This window comes from Sceloporus occidentalis, unplaced genomic scaffold (genome assembly GCF_023333645.1).
Source record: "Sceloporus occidentalis isolate IW3139 unplaced genomic scaffold, rSceOcc1.0.p SCAF_3, whole genome shotgun sequence".
NCBI classification, from domain to species: domain Eukaryota; kingdom Metazoa; phylum Chordata; class Lepidosauria; order Squamata; family Phrynosomatidae; genus Sceloporus; species Sceloporus occidentalis.
In genome coordinates, this window is record NW_028316983.1 from 208,607,537 (window position 1) to 208,629,636 (window position 22,100).

The following is a 22,100-nucleotide window of genomic DNA, read 5'->3' on the forward strand; positions in this document are numbered from 1 at the left end:
GAAAACGGGGGCTGTGCTTTGCCGGATATTAAGTCTTACAGAATAGCTTGCAACTTAACTTGGTTGGAGGAATGGATTAGATTAGAAGATGCAGATACACTTAATTATGAAGGAGCAGAGCTTAGATACGGCTGGCACGGCTACCTGTGGTACAATAAAAGTGCAATCCATAAAGACTTCTGCAATAATCCAATAAGGAGAGGGCTATTGAATACATGGAAGGTAGTGAAGGCTAAATTTTATTTAAAAACCCCGCTCTGGGTCTCAACGCAAGAAGCTTTTGCCAACAGCTGGGATATACAATCTAAGTGGGTAAGGTACAGTGATATCCTTGAGATAAATACCAGCAAGGAGTTAAAAATAAAATCTAGGGAGCAACTGGCTGAAGAAGGAAATAGAATCAATTGGTTCACTTATTATCAAATCAAAAATAGATTTCTCCAAGATCTTAAATCTACTGGTATAGAAACTCAATTATTAGGAATTGATAAATTGCTTATGGATAATATGGACAAAAAGATCTCTAAATATTATACTTTATTGCGGGAAAAAGATTTTGAACAGGAGCCAATTAAACAATACATGATAGATTGGGCAAGAGATATTGGTAAAGAAATTCCTTTAGAAGCCTGGGAAAGGGCTTGGAGTCGTACTAATGCCTTCACCCAGTGTATGAATTATAAAGAAAATTTTATCAAAGTCAGCAACAGATGGTACTACACTCCTGCGAGATTAAAAAAAATGGGTAAATTAAAATCTGATAAATGTTGGAGGTGCCAGGAAGACAAAGGGACAATGATGCATATGTGGTGGGGCTGTGCAAAGGTGAAACCCTTCTGGGACAAAATCCATAGTGTAATTCAACAAATCTTTAATATTAGTTATAAAAAAAGACCAGAACTATATTTGTTGAACATGACTTATTTTATTAAAAATAATGATGAATGTAAATATTGGAAAACTATACTATATATGATAACAACAGCTAGACTGATCATTGCAAATCACTGGAAAGATACCAATGTAATACAACTAGAAGAATGGCTTATTAAGCTAAATGATATTAGACAGTTGGACTTGATTTCCTGTAGCTTAAAGAAGGGAAGTAAAAACGAGAGGACACAGTTGGAATGGGAAAAGGTGGTGTCCTATTTGAAAAAAAGGTGGAAATTGGAGGATAGTCTGGTCGATGCTCTCTTATAATGGTGAATCATTAGGAACTCTTCAAAAATAACATTGTTGTGGAAATAAGGTTGATTTTGCTAGAGTTGCAATATTTCGGTACTAGATAATGTTGGAGAAAAACTTATAAATACACCATGGGAAATGTTGATATCAATGGGGAATTTTCAATCAACTGAGTGTATATAAATCTAAGCAAGAATACGCATATAAATTAAGGAAACTTCATAAGAGGGGAAACTAAAGCTAGGAAGTAGAACATTTGTTGGAATTAAAGCTTTGTTATTGGGAAACCTGAAGTGTACAGACAATACACGTCACTGTAATTATGTATTCAGGAACAAATTGCCTTTTCTGTATGGAAAATTTAATAAAAATCATTAAAAAAAAAAAAAAAGAAATTCAGATTTCCAGAGCTATTAAAGCTCAATTAGCTCAGCTTATGTTTGGGAGATTTGCTACCAAACAAACCTGTTTAGAATTACTTTGATGTTTATCACACTATACCCTTAAAGTGCCACAATTCCAGTTTGACTCCTCTAGCTGCCTCTAGCAGAGAAGTTCTCTGCCTGAGAATTCTAAATACCCCTCCTTAAAACTGCCAATCCCAGAATGCAACAGGAGGCAGCTAGAGGAGTCAAACTGGAATTGTGGCACTTTAAGGGTATAGTGTGATAAACATCTTTGAGTGTTTAGTGAAAATTTTAACTACTGAAAGAAATATAAGAGAGCTTTCCAAAAGTTTTAACTAAAAAGAATAAGGTTCCATTTTGTTGACTGGTAGTAGCTAAATCTAGATCTGAAGTGTGGACACATCTGCTAATGTGTGGGCCATTTTGCTAATATTCTGAAATACTCGGAGTAGGAATGCATGATTTAGCTGTTGTTGGACTGTAGCTTCCATTAGCCCTAATTACTATAGAAAATTTTAAGAGACCATGGAAGTTGTAGTCTCAGCAACATCTGTAGAGCTACACTTTCCCCATCCTTGCTGTTTGGTGATTCTTATATTTCCTGGCGGGGGTGGAATGGAGAAATTTAGTTGAATATACGCTATAGACATAAGTCTTAATCGAAACACTAGAAACATCCCATGTGAAAATGTTCTTGGTGAATTCCTCACTCGTGTCATTTGTGAGTATACTTGGAAAAATATGTCAATATTTTGCTGTAAGATGTAAATTGCACATGTTGCTTAAAATTAATGGATAGTGTTCTGAATTCTGACATTACAACTCCATTAACAACAAAGAAGCTTAAAGACCAACAGATGTATAACACAGCTGGATATATAATCTTCCTTTTGCTCAATTACTGATGTTCTCTGGGCAGTATACAAATTAAAAGGAATTTACAGTGGGTAAGTCATGGTCTTCACAGGGCTGCTGGGATTGGTAGTCCAACAGCTTCTGGAAGGTTGCATAATAATAATAATAATAATAATAATAATAATAATTTATTTATACCCCACTCTTCAGCCAAAAGCCTATCAGAGCGGCTTACAAATGGTTAATTAGACATTTCCCTGCCCTCAAGCTTGCACAATTCCCAGCTCTAAATGCACTTAGTTGTTATGAAAACTCAATTAGTTACTTGAGGTTTTAGCCAGAATACAATGCACATGGTTGTAAAGTGTAGTTTTATTTTAACAACAGTCATTTGGCTCTGAACTATTTGTTATAATTTCACCTGGCTATTTACATGTTTTGCTATAGCTGGATGAATGTGTAAAATGTACATGTGCATGCATGTCAGTTGAGAATAACACTTCATATAGCTGACAAAGTGGACTCTAGACCACATCACAGATTAGTACTTAAGCTGCTTTTTTGTTGCTACTCTGGACATGAAGGGAGGATGGCGGTACGGGTAAATATGATGATAGCACCAAATTATATAGGGTTTTTACAACAAAAATTGAGAACCCCAAAAGGCATTCTATCAGCCCCTTTTAAACCTATCTCACTTATTAGTGATTGCTGTATCTCATGGTAGTTTTAACTACCCAGTGTATTACATATTTCTTTGGCCTGTTCCAGACTGCCAAAATAAAGCTGCTTCGGGTCTCTTTGGAGGTATGCTGTTTAAATGATGCATACATCCTAAGAATCCGGAAGCTGCACCAAAGCTGCACTCCAGTGCTTAGCAATGGAGTGTGGCTTTGGCGCAACCTCTGGACTCATAGGACCCATGCATCATTTAAATAGCATACCTCCAAAGTGACCCGAAGCAGCTTTATTTTTGGCAGTCTGTAACAGGCCACTTTTATCTTTCCTGAACTTTTCACTCTTCATCTTCAGTGGATAATCCAAGGATTGAGAATTCTGAAGGAGAAAAACATCTAACCACTTTCTCTACACTGTGCATAATTCTATGCTCCCTATTTTCTCTCCCCTCAATAGCCCTTACCTGTTTTCTAAACTAAATGGACCCAAATGCTGGCATCTTTGCACACAAAATTGCTCTAGCTCATATTTGTTGCTTTCCCCTCTACTCCTGCTATCTGTTATAATCTATGAGCTCTGGGGCTCAGTCACCAGGTGAGAAGTTGTTAGCATACATGTGAAGCTGGATTTGGGGATTTTGCAACAAAATTTACCCCTTTGCACTTGCTTGGACCACATTTTCCTCTAATTCCTTTTAATTGCCCCACACTTTTAACAGAAAAATAACAGTTTTTCCAAACCATAAGTAGATTTCCAGTCACTTCTTTTTAAGAATTTTGGCAGTCTGTAAAGCTCCAGAGAGTTTCAGGGGTAGAAAACTGGCCCTGGGTCCAATTGCATTGGCTTATAGGCATCTGCTTGGACCCTCTATAAACAGAATTGTCCTGAAGTACCAAAAGTGCAAGTATCATACTTTGATTACTGCAAGTGTGAGGAGGGCAAAGCCAAACCTCTGAACAAATTTTGCCAAAAAAATCACCCCAGTGATAGGGTCGCCTTCGGATCGCCGTAAGTCGGAAATGACTTCAAGGCCCAAACAACAATTAATGCTGAGTGAATTGGCTTTCTACATAATGGACATACTCTAGAAAAAGTTATATTCAGATCTCATTTAATTCAATATCAGATTGCCCAGCTGGTATTTAGAATGTCTCCTGAGAGGCGTATGAAGAAATGATCAAGGTTTTTTTTAAAAATAAACATGTTTCTTCCTATAGAAACCACTAGAGAGGTATCTCTAGTATTTTAAAATGCATCAACCACAAAATACAAGATAGAACCAGTGAATGAAAGAGTTTTGTGCCTGCTTTGATTTTGCTAACCTGTAGTGTTAATAATACGTTTTAAGACTGTGTTAAGAAGCATTGTATAAATCAGTAGCTCTGATAATAATAGCATTGTCTGGTTCCTGCCTGCTATAGATGCAAGAGGAAATGTGTGTTCAGGGATTTAAGACTAGGGTCCAAAACACACTGCAGAAATAATCCAGTTTCAGACTGCTTTAATTGCCCTGGCGCAATGCTCAGGAACTGTAGTTTTGTGAGCCATTTAGCATCTTCTGTCAGAGAGCTCTGATGCAACAATAAACTACAATAAATTACAGAATTCCCTAGCAGAGTCAGGGCAGCTAAAGCAGTCTCAAACTGGACTACTTCTCCAGTGTGTTTTGGGCCTAAGCTGCTGTTTTTTATACCATATTGCTTTTCACTGATCTGATCTGGAAATATATAAATGATAAATGGAAAACTGACAGATTTTTTTAATCCACTCAGTGTAAAGAAGTTTGTAATGCATCAGTTACCATAGTTTTTGTAGTGAGAATATTTTTTTGCAGTGGATATTTATATAGAACTGTTCAGGGAAAATATAAAGGTCCATATATAGTATGAACACAACAGATAAGATGGCGATTATCCATCATGTTTTATCAGCCACATAATTCTTACTGAAAGTTTTTTCAGCACATTAAATTAACATGATTAGGTATAATCTTTCACTTCCTTTATTGGCAGACTTCTGCGATGTGAATAAGGTGGTTCAATACTTTTCCCTTCTACAATTCATTTGTGGAAAACCACAAATGTAGTTTTACCCATATTGAATTCTTTATAGGTGATATGGCACCTTCTTGTCAAATAATAAATCCATGGGGGGAAAGGTTTTCAGATATTTGTATCTTGTGTTAGCTTCAGAAGAATTGTTCCACCTCCAAACCCCAGAAATCACATGTCTGAGGGTGACTAAGCGTAACTTTGTTCCTCTTAACTGAAAGTGAAGCAAAAAAGCATAGCCCTCTCTCTGACTTCTCTTAAAATGGTTTAAGGATACATAAACATGTTTCAGCTTGCTGTTATGATCCTTTCTGTTTATGGATTTACCATGGCAGAAGAAAAACACCTGCTTTGCAGATCAGATGACCTGGACATTTTCTTTTCCTCTTGTGGTAAGTAAAACCATCAGATTGCTTTCATTTGTGTGCAGAAAAAAAAGTTTTCCTTCTAGCTCCGATTAAACCCCCTGATGGAACATTTTAGTCTCCCAGATGCATATTTTGTTGCAGAATTTTCCTAGACATGAAATTCAATTTTTACCTGCACGGTATTAAAAAAAATTCCTCAAAATTTCATCAACCTGCATTTACAGTTTTCTTGCAATAAACAACAACAACAAAAGGAAAAAAAATTCAAACTATTGAATTGATTTTTACCACCGGGGTACTGTTTTTCCCAGCCAATGAAATGTATTGGGAGAAAAAACTGGCCTATGCCTGTTTATGACAAAACATGGCACAGAGAAGCTGAAGGGAAGTCCTCTGCTTGTCAACCCAGGGACAAAATTGTCCTTTAATTAGAGGCAGTAAGAAGAATCACACTATATTGGGAGTGTCTTTTTCACCAACTTTAATTTTTATTTCATAAAGTAAATATTTGATTTTGTTCCACCTTGTGTTTTCTATTAGTCCTGACAGTAACAGCTGTTTAACAATGGAATTTGCTACTTCAGAGTATGCTGATGTCTCCTTCTTTGGACGTTTTTAAATAAAGGCTTGGATTGCCGTCTGTCAGAAGTGCTTTGATCGTATATTCCTGCATGTCAGGAGGTTGGACTGAATGGCCCTTATGGGCTCTTCTAATGCTATGATTCTATGAGTCTGAATTATGAAAGTAGCAAACTGTTTCAAGGACTAACACTGGATTTAGTATTGGGACTCCAAAGATGTGATTCAGGTTTGAATTGGTGGTGAATTCACATGTGAGCTGCATGTTTGAAGTAGCCATCATAGACTGAATATCACTACCACCACAACATTAACTTTGTATGGAATTGGAATATTGCAGTACAGTCCTTCCCAACTGATTACCTGAACAACACAGACAATGCTCTCAGATATATGTTAGACTAAAAAGAGAAGAGGAAGAAAAATGAATCTTGTGGTATATTTAAGACTGTTCAGTTCATTTCAGCATCACCTTTCATGGATTAAAGTCCGCTTGTGCAGATGTATGGAACAAATCTCCAGAATACAAATCTATTCATAGAGGGAGAAGATGTGAAATGTAACAAAATGTGCAGGCAGAATCTCTACTCAAGTGTATGCCACCATTCATCCAGGTTGTGTAGTAAATTGGGCTCCTGCCACCAGGTAAATTAGTTTTAGAATCCTTCTCAGCATTATGGCAAAACGTTAATAGCTGTCCACATTAGAGGGGAAAAAGTCAACTTTCTTTAGTTACCTTGTTTAACATGTTTCAGCATTAGCTTGGTAGTCTGAGTCTGGGAAAGATACAAAGGCTGGGAATGGGCTGCGGGAGTGAATTTTCTTCTGTTGCTAACTGGGTTACACAATTTTTATAGCAATACAGGGGTGGGGGGAGACTACTTGTGCAGTTTGATTTTACTTGTTTCCTTCTGCAGTACAAAACTCTGGAGAGTCTCTATATTCCACCGGCCTAAGCTCGAGTGGGGTGCATCCTAACTCAAACTCCCCATATAGCCATCAGTGGAGAATTTGATAGGGATAGTCTTGGTAGAATTTGTTCAGGGGCCCAAATGCTGAACCCCTTCTGTAAAAAGGTTAAAATGTTTCTCTAGTGTACACCATCTGCTGCACCAATACAGCTTGTGCTATAGAAGTAAAGTAATGTATGCCAGTGCCTCTTTATTGAAAGAATTTTTGGGGAGGCCTGGAACTACACCCAGTTCTGGAACAAGACAGACTGTCTGAAAAGCCTTAGGCAAGTTGTTAGCTCTCAGATTGGAATAATAGTATCCTAACTCATAAGGATAATTTAAGCAAGGGATGGGCTATAGCCTGGAAGTAGAGAGCATATTTTGCATGCTCAGCATCCTTAGTTCAGTCCTTCGTGTCTTTGGAAGAAAGCATTTCAAGCAGCAGAGCTGAGAAAGAATTTTGTTTGAGAATGTGGAGACTATAGATCCACTGGAAACACAGTGTACAGAGCTGGGAGAACAAGGTGTGAGTTGGTATAAGGAAGCTTCACATAATAATAATAATAATAATAATAATAATAATAATAATAATAATAATGTTTATTTATATACCGCTTTTCCAAATTAGATCAAAGCGGTGTACAACAGGAAGTACAATACAAAGTCAAAATAAAACATAACAGGCCTCTCTCCTCCTCAAGATGGTGGCTGAAGGGAGGGCTTGTCATCTTCAGGCAGGCAGTTGGAGCCAGCCTGCCTCTCTCCCCCCAAGATGGTGGCTGAAGGGAGGGCTTGTCATCTTCAGGCAGGCAGTTGGAGCCAGCCTGCCTCTCTCCCCCCAAGATGGTGGCTGAAGGGAGGGCTTGTCATCTTCAGGCAGGCAGTTGGAGCCAGCCTGCCTCTCTCCCCCCAAGATGGTGGCTGAAGGGAGGGCTTGTCATCTTCAGGCAGGCAGTTGGAGCCAGCCTGCCTCTCTCCCCCCAAGATGGTGGCTGAAGGGAGGGCTTGTCATCTTCAGGCAGGCAGTTGGAGCCAGCCTGCCTCTCTCCCCCCAAGATGGTGGCTGAAGGGAGGGCTTGTCATCTTCAGGCAGGCAGTTGGAGCCAGCCTGCCTCTCTCCCCGCAAGATGGTGGCTGAAGGGAGGGCTTGTCATCTTCAGGCAGGCAGTTGGAGCCAGCCTGCCTCTCTCCCCGCAAGATGGTGGCTGAAGGGAGGGCTTGTCATCTTCAGGCAGGCAGTTGGAGCCAGCCTGCCTCTCTCCCCCCAAGATGGTGGCTGAAGGGAGGGCTTGTCATCTTCAGGCAGGCAGTTGGAGCCAGCCTGCCTCTCTCCCCGCAAGATGGTGGCTGAAGGGAGGGCTTGTCATCTTCAGGCAGGCAGTTGGAGCCAGCCTGCCTCTCTCCCCGCAAGATGGTGGCTGAAGGGAGGGCTTGTCATCTTCAGGCAGGCAGTTGGAGCCAGCCTGCCTCTCTCCCCCCAAGATGGTGGCTGAAGGGAGGGCTTGTCATCTTCAGGCAGGCAGTTGGAGCCAGCCTGCCTCTCTCCCCGCAAGATGGTGGCTGAAGGGAGGGCTTGTCATCTTCAGGCAGGCAGTTGGAGCCAGCCTGCCTCTCTCCCCCCAAGATGGTGGCTGAAGGGAGGGCTTGTCATCTTCAGGCAGGCAGTTGGAGCCAGCCTGCCTCTCTCCCCGCAAGATGGTGGCTGAAGGGAGGGCTTGTCATCTTCAGGCAGGCAGTTGGAGCCAGCCTGCCTCTCTCCCCGCAAGATGGTGGCTGAAGGGAGGGCTTGTCATCTTCAGGCAGGCAGTTGGAGCCAGCCTGCCTCTCTCCCCCCAAGATGGTGGCTGAAGGGAGGGCTTGCCATCTTCAGGCAGGCAGTTGGAGCCAGCCTGCCTCTCTCCCCCCAAGATGGTGGCTGAAGGGAGGGCTTGTCATCTTCAGGCAGGCAGTTGGAGCCAGCCTGCCTCTCTCCCCACAAGATGGTGGCTGAAGGGAGGGCTTGTCATCTTCAGGCAGACAGTTGGAGCCAGCCTGCCTCTCTCCCCCCAAGATGGTGGCTGAAGGGAGGGCTACATGGTGTAGCCATAGAAGCAACAGGAATAACCAAAGCATGAGAGCTGTCGTGGTGTAGTAATTTGTGTTTTGGACACTGGGAGATCAGAATTTGAATCCCTGCTTGGCCATGGAGACCCACTGGATGACCTTGGGCTTGTCACACTTTCTCAGTCTCAGGAAGATAAAGGGAACCCCCCTCTGAACAAATCTTGCCAAGAAACCCCCATGCTAGGTTCACCTTAGGGCCATCATGAGTCAGAAATTATTTGAAATCACAAAATAACAACAGAGGGGAAGGGAATGAACGTCAGACCCTCCCTGACAAAACTTTCCTGGCACCTGTGGAGCCTTGAATAAGTACTGTAGGGAGAGATGAGTAGAGGTGGGAATTCATGCGATCTATGGAAAGCATGTCTCCACTACCACTCAGCCGGCCCAATGGCCATTCCTCCAATCAATTATTTTGCTGAAAAATGCAAACTGCTCCTCTACAGGCAACTGTGGCCCAACACCTTGTTCTAGCCCCACCCCAATTCTCACCCCCCCAAAAAAGAAAGTGGCGTTTCCAACCTAAAGGTGGTGTTCTGACAATATCTGCATTCATATGAAGGGGCTGGTGCAGCCCCTGGAGGGTGCTATAGTCCAAAAAAATACCTCCAGTTCACCAGAATTTGTGTGCCTCTAGACTAGAGCATGTTTGAAATCATTGGCTCCATGCAGTGGCATCCCTAAGTAGGTGTCACTCGGTGCATTAACTCATGGTGTCACCCCCCCATTGACCTCCTCCTGTTTCACACCATATAGAATCCTTAGCAATGCTTTTTTACACTAATGTTACTCGCAAATCGTAATTCCCACATAGAACTGAAAGTAATGCTAATAATTGTGACATAAACAACTAGCAAAATTAAAATTATATCTTCAAATTACAATATCATATGTACAACCTAAATATATTTACAAATGTATAGTGAAGATGGTACTTATAGCAGAAAGAGTAAGTGAGTCATGCTGCTATGGCATCCCTGTGAAATTTGTGCTTGGACATACATTTGAAAATCCAAAGCACCCCTCAATTTGGTCCTCTCTGGTAAAGGTTCACCAAGCGCTTGGTCAACTAACACATACATATCATTAATGAGTTTTCCTAGGCTTGATGGATCACATGTTGCACTTGCTTTCTTGACAGCTGAGCAAAATCACTGTCTGGCTTGCTCTGCTTGGCTGGGGGTGTTCTGCAGTGCTTTTTTGAATTGATTATTCTTGATTTATACTTCTTTTGCTGTGTTCTTTTATTTCTTTTAAAAATTGTGATAAATATTAAAATCACATACTTGTTGTTTTAAAGTTTGGGGGCAAGATGAAAGAGGGAAGAGTGGTAAAATCTAACAAAAGCAGGAGGTGGGTGCAATTCTTCCCCATCTCAACCTTCCCTGCAACCTGCATCCCCATCTGGCTGGCACTGAAGGGCAGAAAAATCTTCCAAAACTAATGTTTGGGACATGCAGAGGGATGAAGTAGGAAGGGCAGAAAGGAATGTGGTGTTGCACTGGCACCTGATTCTCAGCACAAATGCTGAGTTTAACCTTTTATTATTTTCTAAGTTTCCTCCAAATAATTATTTTAAAAAAACCCAGTATATAATAATAAAATAAATGAATAAATAAATATGAGCATCATTTGGGGTCCACAATTTCCTATTTCAAGCTTGATAGCGACACTTTGTTCAGCAGAAATCAGTTTAGAGTGTAGCACGTTCTTCATAGTTCATAGTAGGCATATACCAAACTATTTGTTAGTTTCAAAGCTGAAATGATAAGTTTTTTGCATCTTGGCTATGGGTCCATTAGTGATAGTGAAAACTTGTGTGTTGTTTTTTTTCCAAAAATGACTTATAATGCTATCATTTTTTCCCCCTTGGCCCACAGGTCCTGGACGTATCATATTCTTTTTTACAGTAGAACCATGTTCGTTAAAGGTTTCTGTATGGAGGGGACGTATGTTCTGGATCCCAAGTAAGCTATTTTTCTGTTTCAGAGAACACCAGACCTAATGTTTTATATTACTGAAAGCTAATTACTTAAATCTGAAAATTTCTCCTATCCAGTTTGCTTGATTGTATTGGAGGGTGATTTTGGGTTCTTAGAATGTGGTTTCATTTCCACAAGGAAGCACAGCCAATTTTTGCTGATCTCCCTGCCTTTTGTAGCATTTTATGCCATTCCACATACTGTTCAAGAGGGTCCCACAACCCTAAGCAGCAGCTTTGGAGAGTATGGAGTTGAGAGTTAGCAACCTTTGCATATCAATACTTGTTGACTGCTAGGTTGCATGTCACTCTATAGGACAGTGGTGCACAAATAGGAATCCATCAACATTAGTAAATAATAGAAATTATTTTGTTCTGATTCTCCATAATGTCCAGTAGACATAACACACTATTTCCATAAAAAGAATTGAGAAAGGGAAATCAAGGCTAGGAATGGTAATGATCTGATACTGTATATGTAGTCTTACATAGAAGTCTGAATTTGCAGCAATACATACGTGAACACCCTGTCTTACACATTTTATTCATCATTCTATTAGTATATAGTCATAGAATCATAGAATCATAGAATCGTAGAGTTGGAAGAGACCACTAGGGCCATCCAGTCCAACCCCCTGCCATGCAGGAAATCCAAATCAAAGCATCCCTGACAGATGGCCATCCAGCCTCTGTTTAAAGACCTCCAAGGAAGGAGACTCTATCACCTTCCGAGGGAGTGCATTCCACTGCCGAACAGCCCTTACTGTCAGGAAGTTCCTCCTAATGTTCAGGTGGAATCTCTTTTCCTGTAGCTTGCATCCATTGTTCCGGGTCCTGTTCTCTGGAGCAGCAGAAAACAAGCTTGCTCCCTCCTCAATATGACATCCTTTCAAATATTTAAACAGGGCTATCATATCACCTCTTAACCTTCTTTTCTCCAGGCTAAACATCCCCAGCTCCCTAAGTCGTTCCTCATAGGGCATGGTCTCCAGACCCTTCACCATTTTTGTCGCCCTCCTTTGGACACGCTCCAGTTTCTCAATGTCCTTTTTGAATTGTGGCGCCCAGAACTGGACACAATATTCTAGGTGGGGCCTGACCAAAGCAGAATACAGTGGCACTATTACTTCTCTTGATCTAGACAGTATACTTCTATTGATGCAGCCTAAAATAGCATTGGCCTTTTTAGCTGCCGCATCACACTGTTCACTCATGTTCAACTTGTGGTCTACTTGGACTCCTAGATCCCTTTCACACGTAGTTTCATACAGCCAGGTGTCACCCATCCTATATCTGTGCATTTTATTTTTCCGCCCTAAGTGCAATACCTTACATTTCTCTGTGTTGAATTTCATTTTCTTAGCTTTGGCCCAGCTTTCTAGTCTATTCAGGTCATTTTGAATCTTGATCCTGTCCTCTGGGGTATTAGCTATTCCCCCTAATTTGGTGTCATCTGCAAATTTGATAAGTATGCTCCCAATTCTGTCATCCAGGTCATTGATAAAGATGTTGAATAGCACTGGGCCCAGGACAGAGCCCTGTGGGAACCCACTGGTCACTTCTCTCCAGGATGAAAAGGAGCCATTGTTGAGCACCCTTTGGGTTCGGCCGGTCAACCAATTACAGATCCATTTAACAGTTTCTTTGTCTAGCCCACACTTTACAAGCTTGTTTGCAAGAATGTCATGGGAAACCTTGTCAAAGGCCTTACTGAAATCAAGATATACTATATCCACAGCATTCCCTTCATCTACCAAGCTGGTAATTTTGTCAAAGAAAGAGATTAGATTTGTCTGGCATGACTTGTTTCTCTGAAACCCATGTTGACTTTTTGTGATTATGGCATTGCCTTCTAGATGTTCACAAACTCTCTGTTTAATGATCTGCTCCAGAATCTTTCCTAGAACTGATGTCAGACTAACTGGACGATAATTTTTGGGATCCTCTTTTTTCCCCTTTTTGAAGATGGGGACAACGTTTGCCCTCCTCCAGTCTGCTGGGATCTCTCCTGTTCTCCAGGAGTTTTCAAATATGATTGCCAATGGCTCCGATATTACTTTTGCCAGTTCTTTTAATACCCTTGGATGGAGTTCATCTGGTCCCGGAGACTTAAATTCATTTAGATTAACAAGGTGTTCCTCTACTATCTCTTTACTTATTCTGTGCTGAAATTCCCCTATTCTGTCCTCTGCTCCATTATCCTCAGGTTGAGCACCCTTTGCCTTTTCTGAGAAGACTGAGGCAAAGAAGGTGTTGAGTAATTCTGCCTTTTCTCTATCTCCTGTTAGCATTTTGCCATCTTCTCCACGCAGTGGCCCTACCGTTTCCTTCTTTTTCCTCTTGCTGCGGACATATCCAAAAAAGCCCTTTTTATTGTTCTTAACCTCTTTAGCAAGCCTGAGTTCATTCTGCGCTTTAGCTTTTCTGACTTTATCCCTACACATGCCTGCTATTTCTTTGAATTCCTTTTTCGTGATTTCCCCCTTTTTCCATTTCTTATACATGTTCCGTTTCAAACTTAGCTCGGTTGAAAGTTCCTTAGTCATCCATCCTGGTTTCTTGAGACACCTCCCGTTTTTCTTTCTCACTGGAACTGTTTGAAATTGTGCCTTCAGTATCTCCCTTTTGAGAAAGTCCCATCCGTCCTGAACTCCTTTATCTTATAGTATTTCTGACCATGGAATCGCCCTCAATACTTCTCTAAGTTTACTGAAATCCGCTCTCCTAAAGTCTAGGATGCATGTCTGACTCTGCCTGGCTTCTCCTCTCCATTGTATAACAAACTCCAGGAGAACATGGTCGCTTCCACCTAAGGATCCCACCACTTGCACCCCATCAACCAAGTCATCCTTGTTGGTTAGGATCAGATCTAAAATAGCTGACCCCCTTGTTGCCTCTTCCACCTTTTGGACCATGAAATTGTCTTCCAGGCAAGTGAGGAATTTGCTAGACCTTGAGGATTTTGCTGAGTTTGACTTCCAGCAAATATCAGGATAGTTGAAGTCGCCCATCACTACTACATCTCTCTTTTCTGACTGTGTGGTCATCTGTTCTAGAAAGATATCATCCAATTCCTCAGTCTGACTTGGGGGTCTGTAGTAGACTCCCACCGTAACACCCTTGTTGTTTCCCTCCCCTTTGATTCTTATCCAGATGCTCTCCACCTGGCTTCCATGATTGATGTCCAGGATCTCTTCACTGGTGTAAATATCTCTGACATATAGTGCTATTCCTCCTCCTTTCCTGTTTGGCCTATTTCTCTTAATAAGGTTATACCCCTCTATTTCCACATTCCAATCATGAGACTCATCCCACCAGGTTTCAGTGATGCCTATTATATCATATTTGCTTTGTTGTACTAGGAGTTCGAGTTCATCTTGCTTATTTCCCAAGCTCTGTGCATTAGTGTAGAGACATCGCAGACCATGGTTCCCTTTTACTTGCTGCCTGTGCAAGTTTTTTCGCCTCCCACTGCTGGGTCCTTGCACTGTTTGCCTTGTTTCCTCTATGTCAGTTTTACTATTTTTGCCTTCCTTAATATTGTCTCCCTTCCCCTCGGAACTCAGTTTAAAGCTCTCCTGATCAAGTTCTTGAGACTATTGGCAAAAACATTTCTTCCAACTGGCGTGAGATGCAACCCGTCTGTTGCAAGAAGTCCCTCCTCATGGAACCGCAGCCCATGATCGAAGAATCCAAATCCTTCTCGGCGGCACCATCTGCGAAGCCAGTTGTTCACATCTGCTATTTTCCTCTCCCTTCCTGGACCATGCCCTTCAACTGGCAGAAGAGACGAGATGACAACCTGTACATCCATTCCTTTCAGCTTCCTACCAAGCGCCTCGTAATCCCTTTTGATGTTCTGTCTATAATACTTTCCCCCTCAAATTTTACAGAAAAAGGCTTTAGGAAAACATGTTTTCTCCCCATTTTTTCTCACTTTTTTCCTGGGCCTTCACATCTCTAGTTCATTATGCATAAAAATTTGTGACTAAAACTACTTTCATATATCTTACAAAGAAAACTAAATTTATTTTATTGTTGTGTTTGATTATTTATTTATTATTTTACAGAGGCTGATATAACCACTTTGGCGGCACGTATTGGCTTGTGGCATGAAGGAACAAAAGTCTTAAAATGGAAAACTATTCTTTGCCATGGTGTCGATGATGACTATTCATTTTGTGGAACTTTGAAGGGAGGTAAGCATGGATTATAGAGTTCTTAGCTGATCCAAAGCAACTACACTGATAGGGGTTGTAATTTGCTGGTCTCAAAATGGATATGTGCCACAGAGGGCTAAATTAATGGATGTGTAGCATTGAGGTGTCACAGAGGGATAAATTAATATGGCTGGGGTGTGTTTGCTGATGGTTATAACAATGAGTTTGCTTCACAGTGCTATGCAATGGCACACTGACAATGTCTGTGGGATGTTAATTCCATCTAAAGCCACACATGATTGTCATATTTCTGATATAGGTGGCACCCCTAAGTAAATGAAAAGCACAATCCCATTTCCTTGATTTAAGCAAGCCAGGCCATTCACCTTCAGGTAGGCAGACAGCTGTATGAAAGATGATTCCCGTGGGAAGTCAGTTATGTTAAGTAGCTACTTTCCGATCTAACATTAGGCAGCCACTAACATTGGGCAGCAACTTCAGGTAGCAAATACTGAAAAACGGGTGTGGTAACAAGCTCTTGATGAACAGAACTATTCTGTGCTCCCCTAAGTGAGTCAAGTGTATTTAGTTTTTTTATAGTAGTGGAGGCATAGTATAGGATGCTGCTCTTCACCATTGTTAGCATGTCCTTCCCTGTATATTCAGGCAAAATCAAACTGCTTCACCTTGTCCTAGTGTTTGTGTTCTTCCTAATTAATAACACTTGCTATCGTGACTACACTCTGATGTTGCTTGGCCACATGTGTCCCACTTTTCATCTGTTAATGTTGAGGATATATTTCAGGTCTCCTCATCTTTCATCATAGCTGGCAAGAGTTATCATTAATTTTATTTATATTTTTCCTTTTCTCCACAATGAGAAGTAAAGGTGACTTGCAAATTAAAATAAACATAATACACTAGAAACCCAAACAAAACAGCAGTATCAAAATAGAATCAAATTTCTAACCACAGAATCATACAATCATAGAATGATAGAGTTGGAAGAGACCACAAGGGCCACCCAGTCCAACCCCATGCCATGCAGGAATACACAATCAATACACCCCCAACAGATGGTCATCCAACTTCTGTTTAAAATCCTACAAGAAGTACACTCTACTACTCTCTGAGGGAGTGTGTTCCACTGTTGAACAGCTCTTACTAACAGCTTACTAACAGGAAGTTTTTCCTAATTTTGAGGTGAATCTCTTTTCCTGTAGTTTGCATTCTTTGCTCCGAGTTCTATTCTCTGGAGCTGCAGAAAACAAGCTTGCTCCATCCTCAATATGACATCCATTCAGATATTTAAACAGGGCTATCGTATCACCTCTTAACCTTCTCTTCTCCAGGCTAAGTATACCCAGCTCCCTAAGTCTCATAGAGCATGGTTTCCAGACCTTTCACCATTTTGGCCGCCCTCCTTTGGACACCTGGTGGAGCCTTGGTGGCTCAGTGGTTAAATGCCATACTGCAGCCACAACATTGTAAGTTTGATCCTAGAGGAGGGCTCCAAGGTCCATTCAGCCTTACATTCTTTCATAGGTCAGTAAAATGAGTACCCATTTTGTTGGGTCCAATTGGCTTACACACTGTAAATCACTTAGGGAGTGCTAATTCACTGTTAAGCAGTATAGAAATGTACTTGCTATTACTATTACTGTTGGAGACATGCCACCTGTCAACATCCTTTTTGAATTGTGGTGCCCAGGGCTGGACACAGTATTCCAGGTGAGGCCTGACCAAAGCAGAATAGAGTGCTACTATTACTTCCCTAGGTCTACATTAAACACCATTTAAAAGAATTGTTAAAAAACAGTACAGCACCCTTTGAAAATCCCTTTCTTTAAAGCCCTCTGTGAGCTGTAATCAGCAATACACAAACCACTTTCTACAAGGGGCAACCTTCATGTGGTTTAATTTAATTCACCACCTCCCAGTAATTAGACCATACAAGTTGACTCTTAGCCCTAGGGGAAGGGTGAGGAACCTGTTTCAGCCTGAGAACTGAATTGTTTTAGAGAAGTTCCCAGAAGCTGCATTCCAGTGTTGGGTAGAACCAAAGACAAAACTGGGCCATCAAACATATTAGCATATTTTAGCATAAAGGTATTATTGCTAGTAACACTAACCCTTTATTGTTGTTGTGTGCCTTCAAGCTATTTCCAACTTACGGCAATCCTTGGGTTTTGTTGGCGAGATTTGTTTAGAGGGGATTTGACTTTGCCTTCCTCTGAGGCTGAGAGAAGGTGACTTGACAAAGGTCACCTAGTGGGTTTCCATGGCCAAGCAGGATTTCAAACCCTGGTCTCCAGAGTCCTCGTCCAACACTAAAACGAATACCCCACATTGGTTCTCTAATATTAACCTTTAAAAGAGGCATTCTTTTTAAAATGTGGTAAAAACTGTACAAAGACTGGGAAACCACCACTGGAGGGTTTCATGAGGGAATCTGGGCAAGCTTAGAGGGCTAGACTGAAATCTCAGGATTCAGTCTCAGAGCCTAAAGTTCCTCACAGAAAAATTGTGGTTGAGTTAGGGGGTGAAATTTTTTGTTATAATATTTCGGCCATGATGACAGGTTTCGTCTACTTCCCTGGCTCTGAGTATACCTCTGAGTTTATTTTTGAATCCTCTCCCAAGAAATGCGTGTTTTAAGTTGTAAGGAAATAATGAGACAATATTCATTTGGTCAAGTGCTTGATAACTTTCCTCTTCTACAGAGACGATCAACACAACTGTGAGGATCAGTGGTGCTCAACCAACATATTTACAGGTACATTTCACATCTAGATCCTCCTAAAAATAAATAAATCTTAGGCCAAGATCCTGTATAGCACTGTGTAGTGCAATAGTTCTGTATGCAGAACTATTATACACTGGCCATTTGGCATCCCCCAGACGTACCACTGAGTTGCAAAAGTGCAACCCTATAGCAGCATAGCCATTCTGTGGCTGGTAGAGAGGGGGAGAGTGTTGGTCAGTATCTGGCTATGTCTCCTTAGCCAAATGCAGAATGATTACATCATCCATTGAGATCTATGGAAGTGAGAGGAGAGCCAGTAGGGATGGGGAGTTTTGATTGTTGCAGAGGATAGAAGGAAACACCATCCTTTGTAATGACAAAAAACCGAAACAAACCCAAATCAAAACAACAACATATGCAGGAATAAGATGCCTGAGGATGCCAGCCTTAGTGTGTTAAAAGTTAGAAAAATAATCTGTTCAACAAATACTTTGTAAAAATCTTTCCATAATTTGATCTAACTAGACTACCTTCTCATCAGTAATCTGGATGCATTCCACTCCATTCCATTTTATATTTTCCTCTCAGTCTCAAAATACCTATTCAGCTGTGATGAGAGCTTTATGTATCAACATATGAAGAAGGGATTGTGCTAGACCCATTCCCATCTCAGTTCCATTGCTCTTCTCCTATGAAGAATAAGAAGTCTGATTAGGAGAGCTTCTGATATCTGTGACTTCTTTCCATGTGACCGGGAACTGTTATTTTTAGTGTTCCTGTTCAGATGAATCCATGCACATCAGAAGCTGGCCTGTTCAGGTTCATGCTCTCCATTCTCCTCATAAGAAGAATGACAGAACTCGAGGTAGAAGTAGTGCTCTCCTCTTTTGTATATTGATAGAATATACTTTCATCATGACTGAATAGGACTGCAGTAACAGATCACAACATACAATCTGGTATGCACCAGCTTCTTTCCCTTCAATTTTTATCAGATCACAGGAACAATGTACGTTACCAGCTTCAGGTACTGGTGGGCCTTTGGCCAAGTCACTCTCAATTGACCTATTTCCTTCAGTGTGACTACCTTTCTTCCTCATCATGGCTACTGCCTGCATCCTTGCAGGTGCCTAGATACCACCTGCATCCAGGTAGAGAGCAAAAGAGCAAATAGGCAGTGATATCTACTGCTCCTGCTTCATGCTACCATCATCAACTGAGCAAGAATGAGAGGTGGGTGAATGGTGGTGCAAAAAAGAGAGGAAGTGGTCTTTTACTAAGATACATCTTCAGCAACCGCCAAGCCTTTATACCAGTCCTGTCAACTTCTCCTGGCCCCATCCATTTGAGTAGGAGGCTAAATAATCAATAGACCCCTGAGGCATCTTATAGAGTGTAGAGAAATGTTTAATGGAACCAGTTTTTCATGACTGGGGCTGCATCTACACTGCAGAATTAAAACAGTTTGACACCACTCAGTGCAATGGAATTTGTAGTTCTGTGAGCTATTTAGCCTTCTGTCAGAGAACTCAGATACCCCAACAAACTGCAAATCCCAAGATTCCATAGGATTGAACCATGACAGTGAAAGTACTGTCAAACTGCATTAATTCTGCAGCGTGGTGGCAGCCATAATGGATGGCAAGGAACTTGACTGGTATGCAATCATTATTTAAGAACATACAACAACAACAAAAAATACTTCCTGCAGCTAAGAATTAATTCCTCTTTTTTATTTGTTTCTTTTAGGGAGAATATACAGCTGTGTTTGAAGCATTCTCTGGTTACTTTGAGGAGCTGGTAGCCTGTATGAATTACACACTCATCATTAAACAGAAGCTTCATTGATTAGGAGGTTCTTTTGTTCTAGCAACCAGCAAAATAGAATGATTTCACAGAAATAATCTCCTCTGAGGTTTGAGTTTTCTGGGAACAAGGCCTGAAAAATCCTAACAATACAAACATCTATTTTCATCACAGCTGTTGCCAAAGGAAACAGGTTCAATCTGTATGACATTTCCCAGTGAATTTGCACAGATTCACACATTGAATGGAACTCAGACAATTGTCAAAGCATTGAAGTGCTAGCAACAACTTTAATAATTCACTCAGTGTAAGCATTAGACAAAAAGAACTGTTTTGGATTATATCAAAGTCCTAAGCAGTTGTGCATTCTGTTTAACTATTTATTTTTAAAATTTATAAAGCAGCCTAGATCCCCAATAATCCCTGGGTGGTCTACAAACCATTTTCAATTGCATATAAAATGTGCATTTACAAATTAGGAGAGATAACTATGCTTCAACTGTCAAGCTAAAAATGTATCAACAATTTTGAAAATTATAATTCAAATTTATTTATTTGTTAAAAACCATCACAATATTTTCAAGACCCCATAGTGGACCTAAATACCCTAAAAGCACCATAACAAGTCTGATCTTGGATGCTATGTAGTATCAGCCCTGATTCATACTTGGATGGAAGACTACCAACCAACTAGTTGCTGTAGGCTATATTTTAGAGGAAGGAACTGGCACCCCCACCTCTGAGTAGTCCTTACCTAAGAAAAGTCTATGAAATTCATGGGGTAACCATAAAACAACAGGTGACTTGAAGGCACGCGCGTGCACACAGAGACACAGAGAGAGTTGCCAACGAGATGTTACTGAAGGGTGTACAATTAGGACAAAACAACAGTAACATCCTCTGGTTTGTGTCAATTATAAGATAGAAAATACTGTCCTTTTTGAAATGCCTGTGTTATTCTTTTCCTTCTTGAAAATATTTTCCCTACGTTGCACATTTTCTACATTTCCCTCTTCCTCACTCTTTCTGGATAAATTACATTAATGAGGTATTACTATATTGCGGGTAACTGCAGAGCCAGGGTGGTGCATTGGTCTGAGAGTTGGACTAGGACTCTTGGGGACTAGGGTTTGAATCCCTGCTTGGCCATGAAAACCCATTGAGTGAAATTGGGCAAGTCACACACTCAGTTTCAGAGGAAGGAAATGACAAACCTGCCCTGAATAAATCTTGCCTAGAAAAACCTGTGAGGAGTTGCCTTTGAGTTGCCATAAGTAAAAAACAAGGAATACAACAATCTTAGGTAATTTACAAACAGCTTAGGTGTCTGGCTAACAGCAGCTTTTGAAAAGGATCCCTTAAATGTGACCTACATGATGAAGGATACCCCTGTGAAGGTGGTCTCTGCATGGAAGGTGAGGACCTGAAAGCCACTTGTTTATATGCAGACTTGGGCCAAGTATGATCTCTTTGCTATTCTGTCTCTACCTCAGATTCAGAACTCAAACATGTTACTTTTTACATTACTTCCCCACAAATCCCCAAGTCAGAATGGGAAGCCATGCTGGAAAGGGGATTACTAAATTTATTTCCCCCAAACGTCAAAGCGTCTAGAGTGACACAGGTTGGGGAAGGTTATTTCACAAGATAACAATGTAGATACATATACTGGTCATTTTTCATGGGCCTGAATAAAAAACTCCTTGACATTCTGGATAGGCAGTGCCATGATACGAATTGGTCAAGCAAGAGTATATGTCATATAAACTTCATTATGACTTGCAGGTAATAATTGCTTTTGTAACCCAACAAAGTCTAGAGCCACAGATGGTAGCTTTTCACATTCTTGACTTGCATACAATGCACTTATTCAAAAGCTTACCTACTGGCAGATCAGCCAAGTTCCTGTTGGAACCATACCATAGTTCTTGGCATACAAAATGGAAAGGTGAAAGCTTTGCCTCCCTGAATGTTTCTAAGGATGAAAATGAGAGCTGCTCTGTTTTTCAGAACACTTTCAATACTGAATTTCGTTAAGTCTGGATAGGAAAATACAATACTGTTGGCTATGCATCTTGTGATTCCTTGTCTTTACCTCTGGGAGCTGCACTCTCTTCCCCAACAATCCTCATAGGCATCATATGCCACAGAACAAAAATGTCATTTGTTGAATGATAAAAGGGACTAGATACATAAAAGTCTTATCAGAGAAAAAAGTTGCTTGA

General features: G+C 40.8%; 1 protein-coding gene across 1 annotated transcript; it reads left to right on the forward strand.

Moving 5' to 3' along the window:
• Nucleotides 1-3,428: 3,428 nt before the first annotated feature.
• LY96 (lymphocyte antigen 96) lies at nucleotides 3,429-20,475 on the forward strand. The gene is made up of 5 exons (XM_089517482.1): nucleotides 3,429-5,571; nucleotides 11,063-11,149; nucleotides 15,234-15,362; nucleotides 18,047-18,099; nucleotides 19,819-20,475. The coding sequence occupies exons 1-5, from the start codon at nucleotides 5,463-5,465 to the stop codon at nucleotides 19,915-19,917; spliced, it is 477 nt and encodes a 158-aa protein (XP_089373608.1). The 5' UTR covers nucleotides 3,429-5,462; the 3' UTR covers nucleotides 19,918-20,475.
• Nucleotides 20,476-22,100: the final 1,625 nt, after the last annotated feature.

What these genes read in the sequence shown, in the direction of transcription:
- LY96 (XM_089517482.1), top strand. Translation starts at nt 5,463, where the DNA reads ATGTTTCAGCTTGCTGTTATGATCCTTTCTGTTTATGGATTTACCATG. An exon ending in CATTTTCTTTTCCTCTTGTG is followed by an intron (nt 5,572 to 11,062) that starts GTAAGTAAAACC and finishes CTTGGCCCACAG; the next exon opens with GTCCTGGACGTATCATATTC. An exon ending in TTGTGGAACTTTGAAGGGAG is followed by an intron (nt 15,363 to 18,046) that starts GTAAGCATGGAT and finishes CCTCTTCTACAG; the next exon opens with AGACGATCAACACAACTGTG.